The 24,090-nt window shown below is 44.8% G+C and overlaps 1 protein-coding gene across 2 annotated transcripts in view; it reads left to right on the top strand.

The window, feature by feature from the left end:
• Positions 1 to 24,090, top strand: part of MFSD6 (major facilitator superfamily domain containing 6) — a 245,348-nt gene that overhangs the window by 6,199 nt on the left and 215,059 nt on the right. For both annotated transcript variants that reach the window (XM_073647936.1, XM_073647937.1), the window contains exon 2: positions 4,726 to 6,284. In XM_073647936.1, the coding sequence (XP_073504037.1) occupies positions 4,768 to 6,284 (1,517 nt within the window). In that variant the 5' untranslated portion in view covers positions 4,726 to 4,767. The remainder of the gene's footprint in view (positions 1 to 4,725; positions 6,285 to 24,090) is intronic.

The following is a 24,090-nucleotide window of genomic DNA, read 5'->3' as shown; positions in this document are numbered from 1 at the left end:
AAAATGGGGTCACTTGTGGGGGAGCTCCAATGTTTGGGCACACAGGGGCTCTCCAAACGCAACATGGCGTGCGCTAACAATTTGAGCCGATTTTCCATTCAATTTGTTAGCGGACACCATGTCGCGTTTGGAGAGCCCGTGATGTGCCTAAACAGTGGAGCTCCCCCACAAGTGACCCCATTTTGGAAACTATACCCCTCAAGGATTTTATTAAGGTGTATAGTGAACATTTTGAACCCAGAGGTACGACACAGAATTTGTTTACATTAGGTCATCATATTGAATAAGTTGTCATTAGTCTTGAGCGCAAGTGCTCGCTACTTGAGTTTGCATCGGGTACTCAGGTATGCACCATGTACAGCGTGTGCTCGAGTCCCTGCTCCGCATGTTTCACGGTTATTAGACACCCAAAAAAAAAACATACGGGGATCGCTCGTGCATGGCAGGCAATCCCCGTAAAGTTTTTTTGGCCGCGAAGCATATGGGGCAGAGACTCGAGCATGTCACTCAAATACCCACGATACTCAATGCATACCAGAGCACCCGATGCAAACTCAAGTAGCGAGCACTTGCGCTCAACACTAGTCGCCATATCTTCATCTTTTTTTCTTACTTTTGAAAAAAATCCCAACCCTAGCCCAATCCTAACCCAAGAGTTTATTTTTGACGCCGTTCCTTGTGCAGTATAAGTGATTAGACGACTTTATTCTTCGGGTCGGTGTGATTACAGCAATGCCAGAATCATATGGGGTTTTTATGACTGACAGCTGTCTCACTAAAAGACGCATTTTTTGTAAAATCTAGTTTTTGCATCGCCATATTTTGAGAGCTATAATTTTTCCAGATTTTGGCAGACAGTCATGTCATGGCTTGTTTTTTGCGGGATGACTTGACGTTGTTATTGGTGTCATTTTCAGGCACGTGACATTTTTTGATCGCTTTCTATTCCGATTTTTGGGAGGCAGAATAAACAAAAAACAATTCAGGAATTTTTTATTTTTATTTTTTTTTTATTCTGTTCCGCGTGTGGTAAAATTGATGAGGTAGCTTTATTCTTCGGGTCAGTACTTTTACAGTGGTACCACATTTATATCTTTTTTCTATGTTTTGCACTTTTACATAATAAAAGCCATTTTATAGAAAAAAATATTTTTTAGCATCGCTTTATTCTGAGAGCTATAACTTTTTTATTTTTCGGCTGATGGAGCTGTATGTCGGCTTGTTTTTTGCGGGACGAGATGACTTTTTCAGCGGTACCATTTTTATTTACATGCGTCTTTTTGATCGCCTTTTATTCCACTTTTTGTTTGGCGGTATGGTGATAAAGCATTGTTTTTTGCTTCGTTTTTTTTTTTTACCGTGTTCACTGAAGGGGTTAACTAGTGTGACCTTTTTATAGGCCAGGTTGTTCCGGACGCGGCGATACCAAATATGTGTACTTTTGTTTTTTTTTTTTGTTGTTTTTTTTTATAATAATATTTATTGATGGGTACATTATATTTTTATTTTTGGTGGATTATTTTTTTTTTTATATTTTTGCAAATTTTTTTTTTTTTTTTTTTCACTTTCAGACGTTTATACACTTTGTCCCACTATGGGACTTTCACTTTTTTTTCTCTGATCGCCTGCATGGCACAGGAATGCAGCACCATCCCTGTGCCATGCAGGCTGTCAGCGGTGCACATTGAGAAGATTGTTTGGAGATGCACTACGCATGTCCAAACAATCTTCCTGCTGTCTGGTGACCCGGATGTTGTCATGACAACATCGGGTCATCATGGCAACACCCGGGAAGCCTTTGCAGACTGCGCTGGAAGCCGGAAGAGCAGGTGAGTATCGGCGATCACCTCCCCTTGCCCCCGCAATGCTGCGATCGACTTCGATCGACTTCGATCGCAACATCGCGGGGGTTAATGTGCTGGGAGCGGTGCAGGACCGCTCCCTGCACATGGTATCGGGTGTCAGCTGTGACAATCAGCTGACACCCGGCGGCGATCGCGCCCGCACAGCCTGTGTGCGGGCGCGATCGCCATGACGTACTAATACGGGTCTGGCTCTTAAGTCCCAGGGCACAGATGCATATTAGTACGTCAGATGTTATTAAGGGGTTAATTATGGCACCCCGGGATGCTATTGATTAACATTTAGGCTATGTGCCCACGTTGTGGAATTGAAGCGGAAAATTTGCGCTTCATTTTCGCATGTCCTTTCCCGGAACAACGCATGCGGAATTTCGCAAGCGTTTATCGCGCGTTTTTCGCACTTTTTCGACATGCGGAATTGCCTTGCGTTTTTTATTGCATTGAAAAGGCAATTCCGCATGTGTAAATGCAAAATTAATTGACATGCTGCGGATTTTTGTGCGCATCAAAAACGCTGCAGAAAAATCTGCAGTATGGGCATAGAACTTGTGGATTCTCATTGGGGACAATGGGGGGCGGATTACCAAGCGGTTTACAAGCGTTTCCGCTGCGGAAATTCCGCATCAAATACGCTTGTAAAACGCTACGTGGGCACATACCCTTAGAAGCATTAATGCCTTAGTATATAAGCACAATACTAGCAAACTAGAGGCATACTTTTTTATTTTTTTTTAATAATTTTACTTTCTAAACCCTTATGCAGCACGGTGGCTCAGTGGTTAGCGCTGCCGCCTTGCAGTGTTGGGGTCCTGGGTTCAATCCCTCCAAGAACCACATCTACAAGGAGTTTGTATGTTCACCACATGTTTGCGTGGGTTTCCTCCGGGTTCTCCGGTTTCATTCCACACTCCAAAGACATACTGATAGGGAATCTAGATTGTGAGCCCCGATGGGGACAGTGCTGATAATGTCTGTGAAGTGCTGTGGAATTAATTTCGTTATGTAAGTAAGTAAAATAAATAAATACATATACATATAAAAATAATAAAAGTTAAGTTTTATGGCCTGTTATTGAGGAATATCTAGTGGGGTTCTCCCCTTTTGGTCTCCATCATATAATGACTTTTCACTTGGATATCCTCTATCATTATGATTGATTGGAGTCAAATCCTGGGGACCCCTGCTGATCCCTAGAATTTTTTGCTGACATTTCACAGGATTGCATCACTGTGGGGGCGAAACTTGTGTCTTTGTGGCTCCTTCAGTCTGAGGATTCAGAGCCCTGGGAGTAGCATCTTAACCGTATGGCATCACATGTAATAGCCGAAAACCTCCTTTATTATATCGGTTAGAGTCCAGTACTGTGTTACAGAGTTGGTCAATGAAATCAAGCAATCTCCTACCCATTGAAAGGATGATGGTGGTTGTCTGCTGGGCCTTACACTAATCAGTGGAATGGTAACCTTTATCCCTGTTGGGATGATGGGGCAGTGCAGATACTTGGAGCCAATCCATTTATTCCCCATAGTGCTGCAGAGCACTGCGATCGGCAGCCCTATAGAGAATGAGCTGCAGTTGGGCATCCGACAAGCATTTTAATGTGCAGTATAATAAATAAGGATGGGGTTTTCATAGTGTGAACATTGCTGCATGCCACGGATTTTGACATCTCCAGCATCTTCATTGTGTTGCAGATTTGCCTTCACTGCTTATTCCACCTTTTTACAATGCTGCTGGTAAAATCTGCTGGAAATTGTAGTACTGTATGCGGCTTTTATCGCAGGTTTGCTGTAGATTGCAGTTTTTGAATTATGGTATGAAATTGACTTTTTATGTGGTAATTTTCTGGCTACCAACCAGTATAGATTTGTGTGTCCAGTTTATGCGAAGTATCTTTTCGGCCTATTTTTTCTGCAGTGATTAGTAATGATCAACCGGTCTGTCCATTTCCTTCTACTGTTATAGTGACGTTAATAATTAGCCGTCTGGGGCGGAGTACAGTAAGTCAGGCAAGGTGTGGTGACAAGGAATCATTTCATCATGACATCACCCTTTGTTATAGACCATCAGAAGTGAGAGTCTGCACAATATGAAGTCCTATATTTAGTGCAGGAAAAGCTTCAGGTGTTGTCTATGGAAAACAATATTTGTAGATGTTCCTAATAGAAAGCGGATAACTTACTAATGTTCTTGTATTATCAACGGTGTCCCAATAGTGGATGAATATTGTGGGTAACAACATGAAATGAGCTCTACTACGTTGGATACCTGTGAGATAAGAGATAGCACTCCACTCCTTGCAGAGTAACGATGACATATTTGGAATGCTGAAAAGGAGATCTACCGTAATCAATATTAATATATACCTGTCATTCAGATCACATATCTGTATCAGTAAAGTTATTGGTGAGATTTATCAATGTTGAAACAGACGGGAAAGTTGGACATGGCAAGCAGTAAAACTCCAGCTCTAATTGTTCAGTGGCAAGTTAAAGCCGCCATCAGATTGGCTGTAGCAGGCTACTTAACTGCGTTTCTCACTATCTAGTTTAGACCTCCCCAATACTTGTATTTTTTTCTCCCTAAATCACCACCTCGTAAATATACATTCTCTAATTCTCTTGTTTGTTTTTAAAACTTGTTTAAAAAACAAACAAACAAACAAGCAAAGAGGTAGGTGTTGTATGTGGGTGACAGGCAGCCTTGCCTCCAGAACAGCTTTCTCATGGTTTGTCACAGTTGCAAAATGATGCCCCCGTATTGCTGCACTTACTATGACACTTGATATTTACTATGATACTTACTATGATACAGCACAATACTGTACGTCATGTTTCACATGTCGCTGTTTTGTTGCTTGCAGGGCTGATGCGCTTGGATCTTACTAGAAATTAGCTATTTCTGAATGACCATGGCTACAGGTGATAAAGTTGCCATATTATCTGAGGATGAGGACGAACAGAAGAGGAAATATGTTCTTGCTGATTCTTTCAATGGTGTCACCACAGAGCAAACTGTGGAAAGTAGTGGAAATGCTGAAATTCCTGATAATTTGGCCACAGAAGATCTGGACATGGACTGGCTGGAAAAGCACTGCATCAAGATTAACAATGACCTACTGATATCCAAAGTGTTCTACTTCTTTTTTTACTCTGCTTATGGGTCTCTCTATCCTTTATTAGCAGTGTACTATAAGCAGTTGGGCATGTCTCCCACCCAAAGTGGGTTATTAGTTGGCATTAGATATTTTATTGAATTTTGCAGTGCTCCCTTTTGGGGAGTAATAGCTGACAGATTCAGAAAGGGAAAGATAGTCTTACTGTTTTCACTACTTTGCTGGGTATTATTCAATTTGGGGATTGGATTTGTGAAACCAGCGGCTTTACTTTGTGTGCCTAATATCCCTATTCCAGTTAAACCTACAAACTCCAGTCCCTTTAACACAACCCCTATGCCTCTAACCCAAGTTACCAAAGAAAGCGGTATAGTAACCAAAAACAGACAGAAGAGGGATCTTCTGGATCTCCCTCTTTCTTGGGAAGTCTCTAATTCTGAAAAGTTGTTTAACAAAGAGGTTTCAATCCCTTTCCGTCGTGTAATCAGAGAAGTTGTAAATGGCACTAGCACCCCTGCATCGGCTGGTCCTGATGGAAATATTACAACCACCATCATTACCACCACTACCACAAAGAATCCTAATGCCATGTTACAGTATAACCAAGAAGATGTAGAAACCATATTCCTGTTAATTCTGTTAGTGGTTATTATTGGAGAGTTTTTCAGCGCTCCAGCTGTTACTATTGTAGATACAATAACACTCCAATATTTAGGCAAACATAGAGACCGCTATGGATTGCAGAGGATGTGGGGATCACTTGGCTGGGGACTAGCAATGTTGTCTATAGGAATAGGAATAGATCACACGCACATCAATGTGGTCATAGAAGGACAAGGCTGCATGGAGCCTGAATACAAGAACTACCGTATTGCCTTTATTGTCTTTGGTGTTCTGATGTCTGTGGCGCTCATTGTCTCAACACAATTTCATTTTCATTACCATCATTTAAAACCAAGTGCAGAGCGTAGGGAAGACTTGGAAATCTCTCCAGTGGAGACAAGTGCCCAAACAGCATCTCCAGCGCAAAATCAGAATGAAGGAAGAAGTGAAGAAGAGATGGTCCAGCATTTCAGATTTTGGGATCTAATCAAGATCATTTGCACTGTACAGTATGGATCTGTTCTGTTTGTAGCCTGGTTCATGGGATTTGGTTATGGATATGTCTTCACCTTCCTTTTCTGGCATCTCGAAGACCTTAAAGGCACCACAACATTGTTTGGTGTCTGCTCCGTCCTGAGCCACATATCTGAACTGACTGCTTACTTTTTCAGCCACAAGTTGATCGAATTAGTTGGTCACATCAGGTAAGTGCTGCTACATTATATTTTGTAGTTGTGGAGTCCAGCATGGTTCATTTTGCTGGTGGAAAATAAAACCATTTATGTACTAAGAGAAAATAATTTCATAAGCTGTCAAATGATCATTCTACAAACTGAAAGTTTAAGACTAGAGTGACACACGCAAGAAAAAATATTCAAGGAAAAGTCCGTCTTAATAAATTCCTAAATACATTTAATTAGCAAATCACACTTGTGATGTCTATGGAAGTAATCTCTAGAGAATTATACTGACCAACGTCTTGTTATATAGCTTATACCACATGCTATATAAGATATGAAAAAGTGCTCTCGCTACCCTATTGTGGTCAAAACAGCTGCAGAAAATAACACACTGCCTTTGTGCGTGGAAATACCAAATTGGAGAAAGGAAGATATAAATGCTTCTAGTTGATACTGTGCGCCCAACTTAAATGTATACAAAGTAAAATGCAAATGAAATAGGACATTCAAAAGGTAAGGATTATACTGTACCTACCTAATGTGAATAGGATAAGACACGGAGTCTGTGTGTCAGACACCGGAATAGGTGGGTTCTTCAGTCATTCGGAAATTGGAAAGCTTGTGAAGTTCCGAGGTCTGTGCTGTAATGTTTCATGTGATGCTTCACTGGGAAATCTGGAAAGATTCCTAGCAAAAGGTGAAGAAATACCCAGAGAATCTCTACTCACTGACAAGGCAATTAAACATAAAAATCAGAAACTATGCCATATCAACATTCCTATTATAACCCAGTATACAAAGGATTGTAAGTTTCTTAAACATATAGTAAAAAAAACACAATAACACTGGAGTTTTTTTTTTTGCAACAGGATAAGGTCATAGGTGAACTAATTCCTGATGATCCTAGTTTTGATTACATAAAAGCCAAAAATTTATCTAACTACATAGCCCTCACAATAGTGAAAAAAAACAAACAATACAGATTGTCATTTTAAAGGGCTGGTTCTTTCCTTGAAAAAAAATGCCGAATGTGCCGTTCCATTGGAAACTAAAGGCCAATCTATACATTCAACACAACAGAAGGATTGTTCTCTATAAAGAATCACATAACTCGTCATAGCAAAGGGGTCATTTACTGTATTAAATGTCTGTGTCAGAAGCTGTATGTAGTACATGCCAAGCGTGAATTAAAAACTAGAATGAAATAACATGCTTATGTCAAAACCTTATAATCAGGTAAATAGAGGCAGGTTAAAATGTAGTTCCATTTGGGGCATAGAAATCAAACACTAGAGGGGAGGTAACTATATACATCAATTAATGAAAGCAGAAACCGTTGGATTTTTCAATTAAATTCCATTAAACCAACGGGCTTAAATAGTGAAATTGAACTGCTTGCATTTGAAAGGTATTCAACACTTTAGGTGCTGGAATGGGTTGTTATGGTGTCATCTGTACTTGCCTATAAAACATCAGATAGTGCCTAGGAGTGGTAATCCCTGATAAAGGAGGACGATACCTCTGAAACTACTTGTAGGATCGCTTTGTATTCCTTTTTGCCCACAGGTGCGCCCCTAGCAAGTGACGTCACCAGGGTTGGACTGGCCCACCAGAGAACCGGAGAATCCTCTGGTGGGGCCCAATGTTCAGTCTGACACTGAACGTCACACTTGCTGGAATCAGCATGTTTTTCTTTGGAGTGTTTGCACCAGCGCTGCCGGCCGGAGTGCTGGTCACACTGCACTACGAATCTTCTGACTTGACCAGTGAAGCATCATATGAAACGTTAGAGCACAGACCTCGGAACTTCACTGACTCTATTTCCCGATGACTGAAGAATCCACCTATTCCAGTGTCTGACACACAGACTCAGTGTCTTATCCTATTCACATTAGGTACACACAGTGTAATCCTTACCTTTTATTAAATGTCCCATTTCATTTGCATTTTACCTTGTATAAATTTAAGTTGGGCGCACAGTACAAATTAGCGCATTTATATCTTCCTTATTCCACATGCTGCTATCTATGTCCAGGTTAGAGCAGCAGAGCTGCCTACTGCACATACTCATAGCTCCTGCCACTCCCCCATACACACTACATGGCGGTTGGCAGGATGTTGGTTCAGGTGATCATCTCTCCAGCAGCCATCTCTGCTTTCTCCCCCATACAGAGAAGCGCTCGTTCAGTCGAACGCTCCTGTGCTCTTTATGATAGAGCCGTCGCTAGATACATCTGGCAACAGCTTCTCTCCGGGAGAGCAAAGCGAAAAGGCAGTTCAAAATTGGAATCTCCCCTGATGATCAGTTTACCGGGGCCCTCATGAACATTAGATTGTTGGCTGACACTAGTTTAATGTATATTGAGGCATTAGGATATGTTCCCATGCTGCATTTTTTTTTTCTGCAGAAAAAACGCTATGTTCAAAACACTTGGTTTTCGCGTTTTCACATTGGTTTTGCCTTATGGGTCTGGATTACATTTGTGCTTTGTCTAGAGTACATGTTTAACCGCTTCGCAACGCCCCACTGTATATAAACGTCGGCGCTGCCTGGGCTCTGTGCAGCGCTGACGTTTAAAAACGGTTAGTGGTCCCACAGCGCTCATGACCCCCAGGGTCCTGCAAGCGCTGCGGTACCGGATCAGAGCGATAGCTCTGACATGTGGCATCATGGGGACCTGTTTGGATCAGGTCCCCATGATGTTAACCTGTTCCTATCTTCTAGATGCCGCGATCGATAGCGATCGCGGCATTTAAAAGATAGTGACAGCCGGTGGTCGGCGATCGGGACCCCCCACATACCTTAGTAGCGGCGGGGATCCCGGTGCTGTGACCTCTGACATCGAGACCTGATTGGCTCAGGTCTCGATGATGTCAGCGTCACACCAGCCAATCAGAGAGATCACTAGGGAAATTTGTTTTAGCAACAAACTTTCCCGGGCGATCTGGCTGATAAATACACTGTTTCTCCTCTGATCTCAGTGAGAGAGCAGAGGAGAAACAGTGTGACAAGAGCTGTCAGCCTTGCCACAGTAAAAGTGAAAAAATAAAAATAAAAAAGAAAGTAAGAGTTAGAGTCGGTCCAGTTAGAGTCGGTCCAGTTAGAGTCGGTCCAGTTAGAGTCGGTCCAGTTAGAGTCGGTCCAGTTAGAGTCGGTCCAGTTAGAGTCGGTCCAGTTAGAGTCGGTCCAGTTAGAGTCGGTCCAGTTAGAGTCGGTCCAGTTAGAGTCGGTCCAGTTAGAGTCGGTCCAGTTAGAGTCGGTCCAGTTAGAGTCGGTCCAGTTAGAGTCGGTCCAGTTAGAGTCGGTCCAGTTAGAGTCGGTCCAGTTAGAGTCGGTCCAGTTAGAGTCGGTCCAGTTAGAGTCGGTCCAGTTAGAGTCGGTCCAGTTAGAGTCGGTCCAGTTAGAGTCGGTCCAGTTAGAGTCGGTCCAGTTAGAGTCGGTCCAGTTAGAGTCGGTCCAGTTAGAGTCGGTCCAGTTAGAGTCGGTCCAGTTAGAGTCGGTCCAGTTAGAGTCGGTCCAGTTAGAGTCGGTCCAGTTAGAGTCGGTCCAGTTAGAGTCGGTCCAGTTAGAGTCGGTCCAGTTAGAGTCGGTCCAGTTAGAGTCGGTCCAGTTAGAGTCGGTCCAGTTAGAGTCGGTCCAGTTAGAGTCGGTCCAGTTAGAGTCGGTCCAGTTAGAGTCGGTCCAGTTAGAGTCGGTCCAGTTAGAGTCGGTCCAGTTAGAGTCGGTCCAGTTAGAGTCGGTCCAGTTAGAGTCGGTCCAGTTAGAGTCGGTCCAGTTAGAGTCGGTCCAGTTAGAGTCGGTCCAGTTAGAGTCGGTCCAGTTAGAGTCGGTCCAGTTAGAGTCGGTCCAGTTAGAGTCGGTCCAGTTAGAGTCGGTCCAGTTAGAGTCGGTCCAGTTAGAGTCGGTCCAGTTAGAGTCGGTCCAGTTAGAGTCGGTCCAGTTAGAGTCGGTCCAGTTAGAGTCGGTCCAGTTAGAGTCGGTCCAGTTAGAGTCGGTCCAGTTAGAGTCGGTCCAGTTAGAGTCGGTCCAGTTAGAGTCGGTCCAGTTAGAGTCGGTCCAGTTAGAGTCGGTCCAGTTAGAGTCGGTCCAGTTAGAGTCGGTCCAGTTAGAGTCGGTCCAGTTAGAGTCGGTCCAGTTAGAGTCGGTCCAGTTAGAGTCGGTCCAGTTAGAGTCGGTCCAGTTAGAGTCGGTCCAGTTAGAGTCGGTCCAGTCAGAGTCGGTCCAGTCAGAGTCGGTCCAGTCAGAGTCGGTCCAGTCAGAGTCGGTCCAGTCAGAGTCGGTCCAGTCAGAGTCGGTCCAGTCAGAGTCGGTCCAGTCAGAGTCGGTCCAGTCAGAGTCGGTCCAGTCAGAGTCGGTCCAGTCAGAGTCGGTCCAGTCGGTCCTGTCTGGTCCAGTCGGGTCAGTCAGTCCTGTCGGGTCCGTTCAGTCCAGTCAAAAAATATACAAATAAAATGGCCCGTCAGACTTATACCGTAGAGGAGGCGTATGCCCTGCTATGTTCTGACACTGATGACAGTGCAATCTCAGATGGAGATGTGGATTTTGAGGGCTTTAGTAGCGGCGACACTGAGAGCTCAGAAATGAGCAGTGATTCTGGTCCATCCTCAAGCCCAAGGACCAGTACAGCAATAGGGGCAAATAGCGCTACTGGAGAAACGTCTCCAAATCAGGGAACACTGCCCAGTACAAGCGCTGTCCCTGCTACCAGTGAATTGGCGCACGCCAGTGTACAAGGGGCTTTGCCACATGATTTAGCATTTCCCAGATGGGAGGCTTCGGATTAGGCTGCTCCATTCAGCCCTGATTTCAACACCACTCCTGGTATAAATGTGGAGGTGGAAGATTTTGGACCAATTCATTTTCTTAATTTGTTTTTTTTACAGACAGCTTGCTAGAGCATATTGTCGTGCAAACAAATTTATATGCGTCCCAACTCATAAGCCAGAATCCCCGATCTTACTATGCTAGGGCAAATTTATGGACACCAACTAATGTCCCGGAAATAAAAAAAAATTTAGGACTTACATTTGACATGGGGCTTGTTAAAAAACCGAGCATTCGATCCTACTGGTCCAACCACCCTGTTCAAGCCACCCCTATGTTTTCAGTTGTTCTTACTAGGATCCGTTATGAAATGCTCATGCGGTTTTGGCATTTTAACGACAATAGTCAATGCCTGCCCAGAAATGCCCCAGAACATGACAGATTATATAAAATTAGACCCATCATTGAAAATTTGTCAGAAAAATTCTCTACACCCCAACACAAAATATTTCTATAGATGAGTCCCTTGTAAAATTCAAAGGAAGACTGCACCTCAAGTAATTTATCCCATCTAAAAGGGCAAGGTTTGGAATAAAGCTCTATAAAATGTGCGACAGTTCAACCGGATACACATCCGCTTTCCGCATATATGAGGGGAAAGATAGCCAACTAAACCCACCAGGATGCCCTACTTATCTGGGGACATCTGGAAAAATTGTTTGGGAGCTGATAAGTCCATTTTTTCAAAAAGGCTACAATCTGTACGTGGACAATTACTACACCAGTATACCCCTATTTAAAAGTCTGGTTGAACACAACATCGGGGCTTGTGGGACCATCCGTAAAAACCGTCAGGGGTTTCCACAACCATTGGTCAACCTAAAGTTTCAAAAGGGGCAGTCAGGGGCTGTACGCAACGGAGAGCTGCTTGCCCTGAAATATAGGGATGAGAGGGATATTTTTGTCCTCAGCTCGATCCACACAGATGCCACAAGGGCCACTGTAGAACTAGGATCCACCACTCCGAAGCAAAAACCTGTGTCAGTCATTGACTACAACAAACATATGGGGGGTGTGGACCTTGCAGACCAGGTTCTACAGCCATACCAGGTATCAAAGTCCTATACCTGGTATAAAAAGTTGGTTATTTATTTGTTTCAGGTGGCCACATACAACTCTTTTGTGTTGTACAAAAAAAAGCAGGAAATTCAGATCCTTTTCTTGATTATCAAGAAAAGGTAATTGAAAATCTTGTCTTTCAAAGTGTTAGCACCGCTCATCCATTAGAATCTGAGGATGTGAAAAGACTCACTGAGCGACATTTTATTGCACTTATTCCAGCAACGGAAACAAGAAGGAACCCCCAGAAAAGATGTTGTGTATGTACTAAGAGAGGAATGAGGCATGATACCCGCTACTATTGCCCACAATGCCCATCATTGCCAGCCTTATGCGTCACTGACCGCTTTAAAATCTTCCACACAGAACCACGTTTTTAAACTGTAAAAATGTATCCCAATTTGTCATTCAAACATTTGGTTCATTTAGTGAATGACACATTCGAGTAGAGCTCACTTAATTTCCAGGGGTGGTGGTGGTGGGGGGGGGTGTTCTCCAGAATCTAAACCTTCCATTGCGTGCTTGTTTCTGGAAATCATCCATGGAGTTAAAATGGTCACTAAACCCATAGATGAATTCCCAGAGGGGTGTCATTTCCAAAATGGGGTCACTTGTTGGGGGTTTCCTCTGTTTAGGCACCTCAGGGGCTCTCCAAATTCATCATGGCGTCCGCTATCGATTCCAGTGAAATTTCCATTCCAAAAGTCAAATGGCGCTCCTTACCTTCCAAGCCATGCCGTGCGCCCAAACAGTGGCTTTGCACCACATATGGGGTATCAGCGTGCTCAGGAGAAATTGCACAACACATTTTGGGGTCCATTTTTTCTGGCTGCCCTTGTGAAAATTAAAAATTTGAGGTTAAAGTAGCAGTTTTGTGAAAAAAAGTTAAATGTTCATTGTTTTCTTCCACATTCCAAAAATTCCTGTGAAGCACCTGAAGGGTTAATAAACTTCTTGAATGTGGTTTTGAGCACCTTGAGGGGTGCAGTTTTTAGAATGATGTCACTTTTGGGTATTTTCTGTCATAAAGGCCCCTCAAAGTCACTTCAAATAAGATGTGGTCCCTAAAAAAATGTTTTTGTAAAATTTGTTGTAAAAATGAGAAATCGCTTGTCAACTTTTAACCCTTATAGCTCCCTAACAAAAAAAAATTTTGGTTCCAAAATTGTGCTTATATAAAGTAGACATGTGGGAAATGTTATTTATTAACTATTTTGTGTGACATATCTCTCTGATTTAAGGGCATGAAAATTCAAAGTTTGAAAGTTGCAAAATTTTCTAAATTTTCGCCAAATTTCCGTTTTTTTCACAAATAAACGCAAGTGATATCGAAGAAATTTTACCACTATCATGAAGTACAATATGTCATGAAAAAACAATCTCAGAATCAGGGGAATACGTTGAAGCGTTCCAGAGTAATTACCTCATAAAGTGACAGTGGTCAGAATTGAAAAAATTGGCCCAGTCACGAAGGCAAAACAGGCTCTGGTGCGAAGTGGTTAAAACTGTTTTATTTGCTAAGACTTGACACAAAAACGCTGTTGCATTTTTCTGCAGTGTCCCCCCCCCCCCACTTACTGCCTTTTATGGCTTAAAAAGAACGCTACAAAAACACTGAGAATTGATATGCTACAGATTTTAAAAACACTGCAGTTTTAGAATTCAGTCAGAAAAAAAAGTGTGGGCATGAGATTTCTGAAATCTCATAGCTTTTTCAGGAAATGAAAAAAATCTGCTTTTATTTTGCATAAGGCTATGTGCACGGTGAACGGATGGACTCTACATGCCTGGTTCCCACCGTGAAGCATGAAGGAGGAGGTGTGATGGTGTGGGGGTGCTTTGCTGGTGACACTGTTGGGGATTTATTCAAAATTGAAGGCATACTGAACCAGCATGGCTACCACAGCATCTTGCAGCGGCATGCTATTCCATCCTGTTTGCGTTTAGTTGGACCATCATTTATTTTTCACCAGGACAATGACCCCAAACACACCTCCAGGCTGTGTAAGGGCTATTTGACCAAGCAGGAGAGTGGTGTGGTGCTACGCCAGATGACCTGGCCTCCACAGTCACCAGACCTGAACCCAATCGAGATGGTTTGGGGTGAGCTGGACTGCAGAGTGAAGGCAAAAGGGCCAACAAGTGCTAAGCATCTCTGGGAACTCCTTCAAGATTATTGGAAGACTGTTTCAGGTGACTACCTCTTGAAGCTCATCAAGAGAATGCCAAGAGTGTGCAAAGCAGTCATCAAAGCAAAAGGTGGCTACTTTGAAGAACCTAGAATATAAGACATATTTTCAGTTGTTTCACACTTTTTTAAGTATATAATTCCACATGCTTTAATTCATAGTTTTGGTGCCTTCAGTGTGAATGTACAATTTTCATAGTCATGAAAATACAGAAAAATCTTTAAATGAGAAGGTGTGTCCAAACTTTTGGTCTGTACTGTATATATCATAGGTCGCCTCCCCCTTTTTGGTGCGGGCTCCAGCAATGAGCCCGCACCCTTACAGGCACATGACAGCTGATTTCATCAGCTGACATGAGCCCCTAACAGCCACAGGTGGAATCGCGATCCACCCGTGGCTGTTAACATGTTAAATGCCACTGTCAGAGATTAGCAGCGGCATTTAACATGATCGGTTCCGAATCGCGTCATTAGCTCTGCCCATCGGAGCCCCTATCACTTAATCACGGGGCGCCGATGAGTTGGTATGATAACCTGGGGTCTGCAGGAGACCCCTGTGGTTGTCATTGCCGAACTGCTGTGAGCGCAACCCAGTGGCCGACGCTCATAGCAGATGAGCATTTTTGTTACACATAGCAGGGGCTATGTGTTACACAAGCGATCAGGAGATCACAGCTTTTAGTCTCCCATGAATATTATTAAAGCAAGTAAAATAAATAAAGTTTCTAATATAAAAAAATGTAAAAAATATAAAAGTTCAAATCACTCCCCTTTCGCCCCATTCCAAAAAAAAAATCAAATATACACATATTTGGTATCGTCGTGTTCAGAAACGCCCGATCTATCAAAATATAAAAATAATTAATCCGATCGGTAAGTGTCATAACGAGAAAAAAATGAAAATGCCGGAATTACCCTTTTTTGGTCGCCGCAACATTACAATAACAGGCGATCAAAGCATCATATCTATCTTAAAATGGTATAAATAAATACATCAGCTCGGTGTATAAAAAATAAAAAAAAGCCCTCACCAGACCCCAGATCCCGAAAACTGGAGACTTATCTCGGAAAATGGTGTTTTTTTTTTTTCTTTTTTTTTTTAAAATCAAACTTGAGATTTTTTTTTTCCCACCACATGAATAAAAAAGAACCTGTACATGTTTGGTATCTACGAACTCGTAATAACCTACAGAATCATAATGGCAGGTCAGTTTTAGCATTTATTTATTTATTTTACTCACTTATATAGCGCCATTAATTCCACAGCGCTTTACTGACATTATGATTTCTGTCCCTATTGGGACTCACAATCTATATTTCCTATCAGTATGTCTTTAGAGTGTGAGAGGAAACCAGAGAATCCGCAGGAAACCCACGCAAACACGTGGTGAACATACAAACATAGTGAACATTGGTAAAAAAAATAGATACATTTCACCACACTTGGAATTAATTTCCCATTTTCCAGTACATTATATGACAAAATGAATGGTGTCCTTCTAAAGTACAACTCGTCCTGCAAAAAAACAAGCCTTCACCTGGCCATATTGATGGAAAAATAAAAAAGTTATGGCTCTGGGTAGAAGGGGAGCAAAAAGCGAAAACTGAAAAACTCAAGGTGGTGAAGGGGTCAAAAATACAGTAGTATCCGGTGTAAGGCAGCGCTAGTCATCATCCTGGGGGATACTCGCTGCAGCACGTCAATTAAAGCACACCAGCCGGTGTTTCACAGTCCAACAGTTTATTACACTTCACAAACTGCTGATCACACAGTCCATCTTAGTGCTCACCGGCATATTACACGTATAACATCCAGGAGCTTTTCAACTAGCAGACAGGCCCTCTTGGCTCCAGTTACATCCCCCCTGGCTAGGCACCAACATCAATGTCCATATCAATGTCCACATCAAGCAGTGTTTTACCTTTCGCCGGGTTGTAGCTGCTTCAGTCCGCTTTGTTCCGCCACCACTGTGGCTCTAAGGCTTAGCACACGTGGTCTCCAGCCCTTATCCCCGTCCAAGGCCACTGGCATCTCTCATACACACAGATCCAGGCTCTGCCCTCCAGGACGCTTATCCTCCAAAACCTCTGGCCCTCCAAGGCTTACTGGCATCGCTTACACACACAAGGATCCAGGCTTCACCCTCCAGGAGTCCACCAAGCTTCATCAGGCCTCACACGGTGCCACACACACGGGGAATAGGCCTCACGCCTATCACACCCCTTGCACCACTGCACACACCTGTCTCAAATCACCAGGGTTTTTATATCCTATAGAAACAGCCACAGGACCTGTGCTTATCTCACAGTCACGTGTCCAGACCTTCTGTGAGCAAAAGGACCTGTGTGATGTCACAGTCATGTGATCAGTCAGCTGAGGGAGGTACATGGTCCGTCAAAACACACACTGAACCATTAAAGGGATGCCTGCTGCATCACATATCCCTCCCCCTGTTCAAACTTGTGGGGTTGAACACCTAATATACACAATGACATTCTAACCCCCAGTTCACACAGAGACTATGTACTTATCAATTGCGCTGTTCAGCCCCTGGAATATTATTCAATGACATTAGCCCATTCCTTAGGGACCTACCATTTGTCACTGTCACTGACTTTATCAAGTCACATTTCCGGGTCGAAACCCTGTCCGGTCTCCCCCGCTCCCAGCGGTCAGTCAAAACCCTGTCCGGTCTCCCCCGCTCCCAGCGGTCAGTCAAAACCCTGTCAGGTCTCCCCCGCTCCCAGCGGTCAATACAGCAGTGCGACTCACATGTCCTTGTACCTAAGGTCTGGTTCGACTCCATATTGTCCCGTCGTTTGTATGGGCCACCCAAACCTGAGTTACTGGAGGTCTCACTACCTCTAAGCCCATGCCCACTACTCTCAGGACATCTTGAAGGGTCCCTAACTTCAGCTGTTCTGTTATCTAGGGGGCCCTTTCTCTGTCGGGTCCCACCATTTCCAGACGGCTGCCATCCTCTACTGCTCAGATGATGCTGTCCATCTACTCGCAGCCTAGCGAGATTCAACTGTTCCACCTCTCGCAGGTTGGTCACTCGGTACTCCACCAGCATGCTCATATATGCAAGACTTTCTTCCTTTCCTATAGCGTAGAATGACACCATGCCGTCTTCATCTGGTATCCAGTCCTGACGATCACGTGGACTGCTTACTATCACCACACCAGACTTCTTCACCATCATCTGCATGGCTCGGCCATTTCTCCCAACGAGCTTTCTCACCAGAACATGAGGCACCCGGATGACCTCTTCCCGCCGACTGTGAGCTTTTCTCATAAGCTCCAGTTGTCTAGCGGCTTGCTCCGTCTTCAACCGGAGAAACCGCTTCGTGCGAATACATCGCCAGTGCATGTCACTTAGGATCACCACCCTCTTCACTGTGACTTCGGTCGTGGACAGGACCACCAGCTTTCTAGCCTCTGAGGTCAAGTACACCTTACAGGCTCCCACAGCCTTCTTAAACTCCTCCTGCACGGACTCACTGGTGCATTCTTCCCTCAAATCCTCGGGTACATCTACGAGGCACTTGTACCGAGATGTTTCGGTCTCACCAGTGGTTTCCAGACGATCAACCAGCTCCGGGTTCAGGGACAACTGACTCTCAGCTTCTTCCCCCTTTACGCTTCCCCTGAGCTGACTCACAGCTACCAATTCAAGAATTTTCATCTTGACCACCTCCACTTCATATTTATCTTCTGTTACCATACTCTTAGCTCTCCTCAGGTCCACCTTTTCATGGTATAAGGGAGAGAGCGCCACTTGTTTGCCCTTTTCCTTCTCCAAGGAGGCCTCCTTCACTGAGTGATACTTTGCCAGGCGACTTTTTTGCCCGAAAACTTCTTCCTCTAGCTCCGTCACCCGCCTCTCAGCAGCCTGTCTCTGAAGCTCTTCCTGCTTCAACTGCTCTTTTAATAGTAGAGTTCTCTCAGACCTCTCTGTCTCCAATGCGCCCACTCGGCTCTCAACAGCCAGTCTCTCAAGCTTCTCTTGCGTCCACTGGGCTTGTAGCAACTCTTTGAGCCCCTTGATCGCGGCTCCTATATCCACCGAATCATCCGAGCTCACATCACTCGAGGAAGTATCTGCTTCACACCTCCCATCTCCAGTGACCAACTCCTGGCCCTGGTCTGTGGTTTCTCCGATGGACTCCTCCATCTTTTCCCGCTCAGCTTCCATCTTGCTGAGCCTTTCCTTAAGGCACGTCTCTGCCCTCTGGAGATTATCACAGAACGTCTGCAGCTCCTTCACCTGAGCTTCCAGACCTAAAGTCTTTCTGCGAAGATCACCATTTTCATCCCGGGTGTCTTGCAGAGTGGTCTCAACCACTTGGCGCACTTGCTCTGCATCCGCCTTATCCTCCTCTAGTTTTTCTTTAACCTTGAGGAGATCCTCATAATCTCTCAATCTGTTGCAGTTCCTCACTGAACTTTTCATGCCTCTTGGAGTCACACAGCTCCCGGTTGAACTGTTCGCGCAGTCGCTCTAGGATTTGTTCACGCCCAGAAACTTCATTCTGCAGCACTTCCTTCTCATGCTTCAACCGCACAACCTCCTCCTTGGTTTTGCGGCGGTCCTCCTTAATTCCCTGGAACATTTCCTTCCATTGGTCAACTTCCTCGTTGCTTTCTTCCAGCTCTTGCTGCAAGCTCCTCACAACCTGGTATAATTTCTGCCTTTCAGATTCCAGGCTCTGTTGGTCTGAAGACACGATCTCCAGGTTTCCACATAGTTGTTGCACGTCACTCTGACACTGCTGCCTGATAGGCTCCAGCTCATGCTCACGTCTGGCCGCCTCCTCTTTCAGTGCTGTCAGACCCTTCTGACCCGCTACTGCCCCGGAGGTTGTCACCTGCAACGTCACCTCCCCCTCTGCCTCTAAAGGAGGATCCACCCTTGAAGCAAAGGCACATAGTACTATACCATCTCCACTTTCACTTTCAGCAAGAACTACAGGAGCAACCCTCTTGCGGCCCTTGCGCCGTCTACGAGATGGGGACTTTCTCACCTCATCTAGCCCCTCCTGACTGACCTCTCCTTCTACTTTTGTAGTGTCACCGTCAGCTACAGGGTCTGTGTCACTCCCCATGGTGTTGTGGACTAACAGGTCACCTCCCACTTTGACGCCACCCCTTCAACTGGAGCTACCCCGTTATCAACGGTCACATTGTCATTTTTAGGAGGTACCAACCCACCACCAGTAACAACTTTCAGTTTTCTACACTCCACACTCTTGTGCAAATCCGCCCCTTTTTTAGACTCCGCCCTCTTTTTAACAACCAGACCGGCAGGGTAATTTTTACAACAAAAATCAGTGCTAGTCTTAGGACTCAGTTCACAGCATCTCTTACCACCTCCCCGGGCACTCTGGGACAACACTGGCGCCCCCGGAGAGTTCATAGAATGGTCCACTGCTGCCATTCTATATGGTGCCCACAGCTCCTGCAGTTCCCGCACGATGTTCTGTAAAAGTTTCTCAAATACCTGCTCCGGTCCTTCTATCGCTCAACAGCTTCAGTCTCATCCGCTGCTCCGTTCACAGCCATCGCGGTACACTATTCACACTTGAACTTCACCGCTCTCCCCGAAAAAAATTTCGTGACCCACCGAGCCACAGCAAAACCGGATTTGAGTGCGACGACAAGCTTCGCAGCCCCACCGAGTTGCAGCCAGATGCTCCAATCTTCGTGACCCCGCCGAGTCACAGCAAAACCGGATTGGAGTGCGACGACAAGCTTCGCAGCCCCACCGAGTTGCAGCCAGATGCTCTAATCTTCGTGACCCCGCCGAGTCACAGCAAGATGTCTGCATCCACACTCGTCGTCCTGTGCTGTCGCCCCTAGCAACCGGACAGCAGTTGCCCTCATTCTCCACCACATATAATGCAGCGCTAGTCATCATCCTGGGGGATACTCGCTGCAGCGCGTCAATTAAAGCACACCAGCCACGACTTTGCGGTGTTTCATAGTCCAACAGTTTATTACACTTCATAAACTGCTGATCACACAGTCCATCTTAGTGCTCACCGGCATATTACACGTATAACATCCAGGAGCCTTTCAACTAGCAGACAGGCCCTCTTGGCTCCAGTTACATCCCCCCCGGCTAGACACCAACATCAATGTCCATATCAATGTCCACATCAAGCAGTGTTTTACCTTTCGCCGGGTTGTAGCTGCTTCAGTCCGCTTTGTTCCGCCACCACTGTGGCTCTAAGGCTTAGTACACGTGGTCTCCAGCCCTTATCCCCGTCCAAGGCCACTGGCATCTCTCATACACACAGATCCAGGCTCTGCCCTCCAGGACGCTTATCCTCCAAAACCTCTGGCCCTCCAAGACTTACTGGCATCGCTTACACACACAAGGATCCAGGCTTCACCCTCCAGGAGTCCACCAAGCTTCATCAGGCCTCACCAGGCCTCACACGGTGCCACACACACGGGGAATAGGCCTCACGCCTATCACACCCCTTGCACCACTGCACACACCTGTCTCAAATCACCAGGGTTTTTATATCCTATAGAAACAGCCACAGGACCTGTGCTTATCTCACAGTCACGTGTCCAGACCTTCTGTGAGCAAAAGGACCTGTGTGATGTCACAGTCATGTGACCAGTCAGCTGAGGGAGGTACATGGTCCGTCAAAACACACACTGAACCATTAAAGGGATGCCTGCTGCATCACACCGGGTAGATCGTACAAAGACAAGCTATCAGACCCTAATAGGCCCTATAGAGCGGTTCACCTGTCCGACTGCGGAGGTTGGCACCCCAATTAGTCGACGTTGTGGCCCCGCTCAACGTCGGCAGTCCCTGAAACACCCTATTATCCCCTTTGTTATATACACACATGTAAAATATGACCACATTATAGATTTCATGCTTCTAAGAGTCTGAGAGTGTAGGTAATTGTTTAGTGAAATAATGAATGTATGAGGGTATCACAGTATATATCTCAATATAGGTTAATCATTGGTGTGTCAACTAAACCAACTTGTGAACAACCCGTATAAAATCACTATTTATTGAAAATATAAAAAAAATACATAAAGACATACACGACTTATATGAAATGTTTCTTGCCAATGCGGGGAAAGGAGTGAACTATTAGGTCCGTATTTGGATCCTATAGCAGCCCCTGCCTGGCCGCGGGGGTTGGCACCCTACTAATGATCGATAGTGGTGCCCCCCGCTCCGCGATGACTGACCCTATTGGTCTCTATTTCCCCCTATATAAACTTATGGATGTAAACAGGGTAGACTTGTGGTGTCAGCCACTGGTGAAGCACTCACTTCTTGACAGAAAAAGGAGATGATTTTGTAGAGACCGTTGTCAAAAATGTCTTGGGGCCTAATCTTAGCCCTGACACTGTCCCTACCTGTCAGCGGATGTAAAGCCCTACTGTGTATTGGCACCCCCGCTCGTCGTCGACTTACCCTATCAGTCCCTACCCAGGCCCTACAGTGCTTGGGGAAGATGGCAATCAAGGGAGGACAGACCGAAAGGGCGGAAATGGTGCCCTACCCTGCCTATATGTGACACCACAGCTCGCCTCCCATACAAAATGTGGGAAGTGGGAGAAAAATTATTTTTTTTTTAATACATAGACGGTATTTAGAAATATCCAGTACTAATTGGTCCACAATCAATAATCAGAAATCATAACAGCATATATCCAAACAGAATTCCATTACATGTACGCACAGAATGTCATAGACTAGGCATATAATGTAATCATGCAAAGGCTCTCTCAGGCAAAACACCCTTCCTAAGAAGGCTTGTGCTTCTCTTTTCTCCAGGAACTACCCTGCCCGACACGTTTCCCCCTTTTTCACATTTGGGGTTCATCAGGTGCTTGGTGTAGAAGGAGTTGGCCCATCAATGTGCACCTCAATTATTGCCAGACCGCCTGGAGGTGCCTCAATATGCACCAAAATGGCAGCCAAAGACCTCAGTGGGATGCTGTGTGCGTTCCAACTGTCATGTGCCATCTTTATCATCAGGCAGGAAGTGAAATCACTTCCTCATCCCAATAGGGATGAGTGCTGGAATGCACCTTGCGCTCCAGCACATACTGCATAGACAGGCCCGGCCAGAGCAGTGTCCCCGCCCCCTGGAGATGATGGCTTGATTGCCATCTTCCCCAAGCACTGTAGGGCCTGGGTAGGGACTGATAGGGTAAGTCGACGACGAGCGGGGGTGCCAATACACAGTAGGGCTTTACATCCGCTGACAGGTAGGGACAGTGTCAGGGCTAAGATTAGGCCCTAAGACATTTTTGACAACTGTCTCTACAAACTCATCTCCTTTTTCTGTCAAGAAGTGAGTGCTTCACCAGTGGCTGACACCACAAGTCTACCCTGTTTACATCCATAAGTTTATATAGGGGGAAATAGAGACCAATAGGGTCAGTCATCGCGGAGCGGGAGCACCACTATCGATCATTAGTAGGGTGCCAACCCCCGTGGCCAGGCAGGGGCTGCTATAGGATCCAAATAAAGACCTAATAGTTCACTCCTTTCCCCGCATTGGCATGGAACATTTTATATAACTCGTGTACTGTTTTTTTTGGTATTTTTTAAAATATTTTCAATAAATAGTGATTTTATAGGGGTTGTTCACAAGTTGGTTTAGTTGCTAAATGGGCCCCTTATTCTATCTTACTTGGTTGTTGTAGTTAATTATTGGTGTGTTCCTTTTATTCCTGATGTTCCCCCATACGGACTCACAGATGTCTTTTAATTTTTCCAACATAGTCTTTCGGACATGTGCAGGTACAGAGGAACTATTCCAGAGGTCTTAGACTATGTTCACACATCATGTTTTATTTTATGTGTTTTACAGTACCAGCAAAGTCTGAGATTCCAGAAATCTCATGCACACATCTTTTTTTTTTGTTATCAGGATTTTGTACTTTGTATGTTTTTTTGCAAAATAGCGCATGTCACTTCTTTCAGCGTTTTTTTCAGCATTTTTCACCCATTAGAAGTAATGGGTAGTGAAAAAACGCTGAAAAAATGCCTAGTGTGAACATAGCTTTACAGTTTGAATTATTTGTTTCTATAATTTGTCACTGTACTTTGTCACTTAGGAGAGACATCAGGAATAAAAGAGATACACCGCTTGCATCCCATGTAATTTCACAACATGGTGGCAGTCTTGAATTCATCTTTTTTCGTGCTATAGAAGTAGTCACACCAGCTATCCGACAGGGAGATTGGGATAAGAGAATTATTCAGCGTGAAAGTAGGTGGATTTTTTGGTTGGAATCCATGAGGCCTGTAGGACTCAATGAACCACTTAATTTCACGAGCTTTATCTGGCCAGTAATAGGTTTATTAGTCTCAGGATAGGAATCTAATTCTGGTCTCTGTGGTAGGTCTGTTTGGCCACCTGTTTATAGTAGTTAGCCTATGCACCTTTGGAAATATTTTAATCCAGAGGTGTCTGATACTCTTAAAGAAGTTGTGCACTACTTTAGGTTAATGCCCCAATATATCCCCCCGGCGCCCCTAAGCCTTTTTGTAAATACCTTCCCTTGCATATAATGCCTATGAGCGGTGCTATCGGTGGCCGCTCACAGGCATCACGTGACCCTGTGCTGATGTCACGACAAGTGAGGCGTGACTCAGCACTGGGGTCCCCGCGGTGCATCCACTGCGCGCTTTCCCAATGAATGGGGAGAGGCCGAGTCCTCTCCACGCCGGGACTATGGGTGTGGAGAAGAGTGAATATCC

This window comes from Phyllobates terribilis, unplaced genomic scaffold (genome assembly GCF_046119375.1).
Source record: "Phyllobates terribilis strain yellow unplaced genomic scaffold, ASM4611937v1 Scaffold_9__5_contigs__length_417890890, whole genome shotgun sequence".
Taxonomy (NCBI): domain Eukaryota; kingdom Metazoa; phylum Chordata; class Amphibia; order Anura; family Dendrobatidae; genus Phyllobates; species Phyllobates terribilis.
This window is presented reverse-complemented; position numbering and strand designations above follow the sequence as displayed.